A 6526-nucleotide genomic window follows, 5' to 3' on the forward strand; every position below is an offset into this window, starting at 1 on the left:
TTGGAAGTGGTTAAACCTAGGCTAAGCAGGCTCTCGTGTAAAGCTTTTGCAAAGATAAAGCTATATAAAATAGATAAAATATACAGTTGTGTATCTAAAAAACTTTTCAACAGCAAATCTTTAAACAAAACTGCTTTTCGTAAGACTGCTGATTAAAATGCTTAGAAAAGATCATGATCACGGAGACAAGAATAGTATAATTTCAAAGCAAGTAACAGCAATTACAGTAGCTCAGATCTCTGTTGGATAGATTCAGCTAGATAAAGGGACAAAAAGGCAATGGAAATAAATCCAGTAGAGGATGGCTAGAGACTCAGTTTTTAATGATCCTATCTAGGATTTTAGAGCTGCTTTCAAGTTCTCCCAAAACATCTGCTGTTGCTCTTCATCAGGAGGCCACTCCAGGTAGGTCTTGGTGTTCATTATCTTCCGCAGTTTGCAGAACCTCTTGGGGATCGCCTGGCTCTGAATGGGCTCCAGCAGGATGAGGATCGCTGCATCGTTGTTCTCGTCAAAGAGGCGAAAGTGCGAGAAATCCAGCTCGTACTTGCACCACTCGCTCTGCACAAAGTGCTCTGATAGCACAAAGAGCGTCTTGTGGCTCTTCTCAATGGAGTCGATGATGTTGTCCACAATCCACTTCCCGGGCACAAAGTCCCGCTTATGGAGGCATAGCCTAAAGGGTGGACACGCCTGCTCCAGCTGCTGCACCATGATGTTTTCCACCCAGTTGGAGTCGTTCTCACTGTAGGAGACAAAAGCGTCGTAGCAGATGTCTTTCGTGGGGGCTCGCTTGGGCTTCCGCTTGGCTTGGAGCCATGCCCAGGTCATTCTCATGTACCAGACCGCATGGTACTTGTACCCAATGACCACCAGGACGAGGATGAACAGGAACATCAGAATGCAGATCAAAGACACTAGGAAGGACCGGTGGCACTCCATCAGCGACAGACTCACGCTCCCAACCTGTGCCCCTCGCACCGCCAGCGGAGAGTCGCAGATGTAGCTTTCTGGCCACCCCACAAGCACCTGGGTTATCCCTGCCTCATGCTGAATGAAGGAGAGGAATTCGCAGGAGCAAATAAAGTTATTGGCGCTAGCATCCAGCAGCTCCATTTGCTTGAAGGACGCAAACTCTTTCTTGGAGAAGCTGTTGAGATTGTTTCTGCTGATCGACATGGCCACTAAGTTAGGAATGGCTGCAGCTTCGGGCAAGGTCTTCAGATGGTTTTTTGTCAGGTACAGCTCCTTGAGAAGTGGCAGTTCCAGACCAAAATCCTGCAGGTTGTTAGCACTAACGTCCAGCACTTCAAGAGTTGAGGGAATGCAACGTGTTAATTTGGGAATTTGAGTGCTGGAGAGATTCAGGTATTTCAGGTTTTCAGGCCATTCACACACATCTGGAATCTCACCAAAATTATTTTCACTGATGTCTAAAAGATTTAGCTTTCTTAGATGAAACAAGCTTTTACCTGTCATTTTTAAGTCACTCAGTGAGTTCTGACTTAGATTTAGAGTTTGTAATGATGGCCATGCACCCTGACAGGCTGAATGCTCCAAACTCTGATCTCCAAGTAAATTTGCACTAAGGTCAAGATACTCCAATGAGAGAAGTTGTTGTGAAAGTTTGCATGGTACCAGAAACACCTTGGTATTTTCAACTGTGACTTTCCTAAAAAGAGATAGTAGATCTAGTACCGACTGAAGATCTGTAAACAAATAAAATTTTTCTATAGATAAATTTTTTATTGTCAGAACCCTCAGAGATTGTGACTGCTTTGCATGAATTTGTGTATACCACAGTCCAGTGCCCAAGAGTGTACAGTCTTTCATTTCCACTTCCATTAATTTTGGCATGCCTTCTAAAATGCTGACAATTCCAGGTACAGTAGCATCTGTAAATAAGCACTGTTTTAAAGATATTTTCTTTGTGAAAGAGGAAGACATAATTCTCAAAAATTGTATTTTTTCAGGAGCACTGAATGCTAGTTTTCTTACATCTAACCAAATGGCAGAGTGCAGAAGGTCCCTGATGACTGCTGAGAATACATCAATCCTTCTTACGCTTATGATCATGTGATTTATCTTCCTAATCGATTTCAGACTTCCAGGTTCATACTGACTGAGATTGCCTCCGTCGATCTTCAGCGTGCTGAGAAATGTAATGCCCTCAAAGTTTCCTTGCCTGATGACGGAGAACTGTGGATTGCCCAGGTGGAGGGAGTTCAAGTTTCTCAGGCTGGAAAAGGGGGAACTTTCTCCCAGGTCGCTGTAGGAATTGCCTTGAATGCGGAGGTGCTGGAGCGAAAAAAGGGGCCCAAACCACGCCGGGGACAAGCGAGCCAGGCTGTTATTTGACAGGTCCAAGAGCTCCAGTTTCCCCTGGGAGGCAAACGAGTCCTCGTCTATGGAGCTGATTTGGTTGGACTGCAGCAGCAGGGCTCTCAGGTTCACAGCCTGCTGCAGATCATGTGCCCGGATCAGTTTTATCCTGTTGTGGGCCAGGTTTAACGCCGTAATTTTGCCCGTGAGCCCCGAGGGAATGAAGTCCAAACCCATGGAAGAGCAGTTGCAAGACTGAGTGGCATCACATGAAAGACAGGCCTGTCTCAGGGCTTGTTCTTCAGGGAGGTGTGCAGCCAAGGCTATGTAGATCATCCACACTTTCCAAGTGCGCATAGTTGTTTATTTTGCCTAAACTTTGAAATACCTACAAAATACAAGATGGTTACTTACTTTTGGAGTAGCTACACTTTGGATATAGCTAAAACACAGTCCCTCTTACTTTTCTGTCTTGCTGAAGACACTATAAAAACATTTGTTTTTAATGCATTTCAGGGATTAATTACATTATTTAAAAAAAAAAAAGCTTATTGTACCTAAATATTCCAAAATAATTTGCTAAATGCCAAGTACATTGAATTAAGTCTTTTTTTCTCCATCGTGTTCTCATTTTTAATGAGTACTGTCAGATGAATTGACAGCTGCACATATTTTTCAAATTTAACTAGAGACCTGAATAACTGCTATATTATTACAAATCCAATCCCATTTAGAAATATTTAATATTCATTCAAGCATGTGTCTAATCTCATTTCTGACGGTACAGAGAAGAATGGTGCATATATTTCAATTACTTTCTTCTGCCTTTGGCTATCCCTGGCATATACATGCTAGAAGCAGGGAGATGAATATGTCTGTGTAGGCTATCATCGTCATGTTCCGATCAGTCTAATACTTGTTACTGAAATGTAAACTGGTAAAACTGACCATTATAATTTGCTTACTCCTAGCTCTTCCTTTTTATTGACGTATCCTCCCCCTCTGCTAGGAATTTTTTCTGCTTTGGATCAGAGGATCTTGCTGCTTCCTGCAGGTCAGATCAGTTGGCTGGAATCGATCCACTTCTCTTTCCAGCCTCACAGCCAGTTCCTTGTGAGCTGAATTGAAATGATTTGAGATAACCCACACCGTTTTAGGTAGATTCTTTCTCACTTTTCTTTCTCCTCACATTCATATCTTTCATTATATTGATTACGGGTTTGTTTTTGTATTGCAGAGCATACCAAAATACCCAGCTTGACCTCACTTCCAACAAAGAGATGTTTCTTTGAGGAACTAAATAAAACAATTCTTAAAGCCAGGGAGGGTAGTTTTCCCTTAAAAATACTTATTATATGTTGCATTTAAAACCTTTTTTGGTTTATGCTTTCTTGACAAGGATCAAAGAACACTTTTAAAGTATGAGATAATGTTTCCCAGTGTGTCACAGAATCCCTGCCTGAGAGGTTGGCACTTTACTGAGGGTCAAAAGAGTGAACCATCTCCAAAGAGACAAATGAACGGGTTCCCAGAGGTTAGATTGACTCACAGAGGAGTACTTTCCCCTTCAGTCATCCCACAGAGACACTGTGAGACACTGCGCAGAAGAACTACTGTACTTCGAATTCATACCCTGGTTTGTTTTACAGTAGCTGATCCAAACAGGCAAGTTCATACCGACAAGTCCTCCTGTTCTAGTTGCATTATTTTAGCTAGAGTTGCTTAAAATCACTCAAAAGGGGCAGAACTAGATGAGGTTGTTTGGACACACAGAGAGAAGAGGAAAGGATGTGGTTCATTTTTTAGATCCTTCCATCTCTTTCCACCTAAAAAAGATGACAAGTATTTTGACTTCTTGTACTATTTTCCCTTAATCTCTGTCTTTTTCTGATTTAGAGATTTCAGTCTTGGAGGAGACAATAATCTCCCCAGACTTTAAAGCTGTGGTCATTCACCATGTACTTCAAGGTCACTGAAGAGAAATAACAGCTTTTAGGGGCAATTCACATCTTGTCTTGTAGACACACATAATAAGATACAATACCTCCAAGAAAAATTATACCATAATCTTAAATGAAGCTCCATTGTATAGCTGTCTAGCTGTTTAGGCAGGTGAATCCCATCCAAAGTTATAATCTATAGTTACACTCACCTGCTGTCCAGATGAAGCTTTTTTATGGGGCTTTTTTGATTATGTGAAGCTGGATGGATAACACAGTGCTGTAAGGCCATAGGAGAAAAACCTACAGTAGGTCAGTTTCATAAGCAACACATTCAAGTGGGATTACTAAAATGAATAGCAAGCCTAACATGGCATCAAGCTGCACATTAGTTAGGAAAAGAGATAATAATTAAAAAAAACACAACCAACTAGGCAGCATCAAAATCTATCTAAAAGTTGGTTATATACAGATTAAAAATTGGCAGAACAAAAGGGATCTGGACAGGGAACTGGACATTGGAAACACAAGCTGAGCCAAACAACTCTCCTCCTTACTGGCAGGGAGGGCAGGAACAAATCTAGTTTGGTGGTACAGGAGGAATTTTTCTATACTGTCACTTCCCTGAGTGTCTTTTCCAGGTTGTTTTGACTGTCCCATGGGGCACTCTTGGAAACTCCATTCCTACTCTCATTCATTTTCAGCCATTCTCTCCCTTTTCCTGTCTTGTAACATCGCTTCCTGACTTCTAGGGTCCTTTTCTGGCCCCTCCACACCCATTCAGAAACATTTCTGCTCTCCACTTACCACCCTATTAAGGAATCATTTTTTCCCTTTTGTGATGTATACAAAATAAATTGCCACATAGAAGCTGAAATACATGTAATATGTGAAAGCTTTCACAAATAACACTTGTACCACAAGGCGTTGTAATGAATTAAATTCTCAAAGTGTTTCTGGTTTACAGACAAAGGTAACCCAGGCACATTCAAGGTTATCCTTTCTAGACAAAAGTATACAAACATATTCTTAAACAAAACCATGAGTGTCAATAGAGCAAGGTTCTGTAAATGCTAATAGATGTTAAAGGTAAATGTAAGTGCATGCAAATAGCATGCAAATTGATTCTAGCTTGGGAAGCGGCATCAAGCTAAAAGAGGGGTATTAAATTCTAGAAACGCTACAGTATGCAGTGTGGATCAATCCACAAATAGACTGGGAAAATTGTTGCCTCCCACTCGGTTGTGCATGTATTACATACATTCTAGCTATGCATTAAGAGCATATATGCGTATATACATACACATACGCATGGAAAGCGATGTGTGATAGGAGAGTGAAGTAAGGAGCTAGCTGATCCCACTGTCCTGAGACCATTGCTTACTGAGCTCTTTCTAGTTGGATTCCTAAAATAAAAGGAGCCCATGTCCACATTTCTCCTTCCCTGGGCAGTTGGCAGTGACATACAAATGGGACAACACATGAATGGGACAAAGCACACACAAGGCATCCTTCCAAGAGGAAACTGAGTACAAGTGACACAGCCTGACCCAGCTTGTCTCTTTTTCATGAGCTGCTTTACTCTATCCCTGTTTCCTGAAGGACATCACTGCTGGTACTCCCAGGGAGTGTTCCACTCACCACCTGCCTGTCCTGCAGCCCTGCTCCTACCATCTCCACTACTGGCAGCCAGAAATTCCTTCCCTGGGAGGTGGCCCCTGCCCAGCACCCAAGCATCCTGCATCTCCCACACTGAGGAGGAAGACTTGGTAGCAGAGGTTAGATAGTCCAGTGCACCCTCCTCGCTTCTTACAATGGCATCGTAGCCTCTCTCTCTTTCTCTGCACCTCCAGTCTGCAAACTCACCTCTTTGCAGAAACCATTTCCTGGTGCTCCATCTCGAGTGCCTGCATGCTGCTTATCCTGCTTTATGTTTCTTCTCTCTCTTGATGACACCTCTTCACCCAGCTTCCTCTCATGTCGCTGTTTCCTTCCCACTTCACTTCTCAGATTCAGCTATGTATGTGGGGTAATTCCTATGTGGAGGATCTGATTGGCACAAAATAAGTAATGCTGTTTGTCTTCTTTAAATGAGTGAGTCCATAAAATGTGGGCTTATGGTAAGAGCATACCACAAAGCCAATTCCACCTATTTCCCTCCTTATCTCTAGGCACACAGCCTCCCAGTTACTTTTATCTATGCTCGATGTTTGCTACCACATGACTCACTAGTCACTTGCCAACAGTTCAGATTTGACTGGCCC

At 42.4% G+C, this 6526-nt stretch overlaps 1 protein-coding gene across 1 annotated transcript; it reads right to left on the reverse strand.

The window, feature by feature from the left end:
• Positions 1 to 6: 6 nt before the first annotated feature.
• LOC109363685 (toll-like receptor 2 type-2) lies at positions 7 to 6526 on the reverse strand. Its single transcript, XM_010710074.3, has 2 exons — positions 6129 to 6526; positions 7 to 2710 (listed from the first exon to the last, which is right to left on the reverse strand). The coding sequence occupies exon 2, from the start codon at positions 2677 to 2679 to the stop codon at positions 334 to 336; it is 2346 nt and encodes a 781-aa protein (XP_010708376.1). The 5' UTR covers positions 2680 to 2710; positions 6129 to 6526; the 3' UTR covers positions 7 to 333.

The sequence above is a fragment of the Meleagris gallopavo genome, chromosome 4 (genome assembly GCF_000146605.3).
Source record: "Meleagris gallopavo isolate NT-WF06-2002-E0010 breed Aviagen turkey brand Nicholas breeding stock chromosome 4, Turkey_5.1, whole genome shotgun sequence".
Classification (NCBI taxonomy): Eukaryota; Metazoa; Chordata; class Aves; order Galliformes; family Phasianidae; genus Meleagris; species Meleagris gallopavo.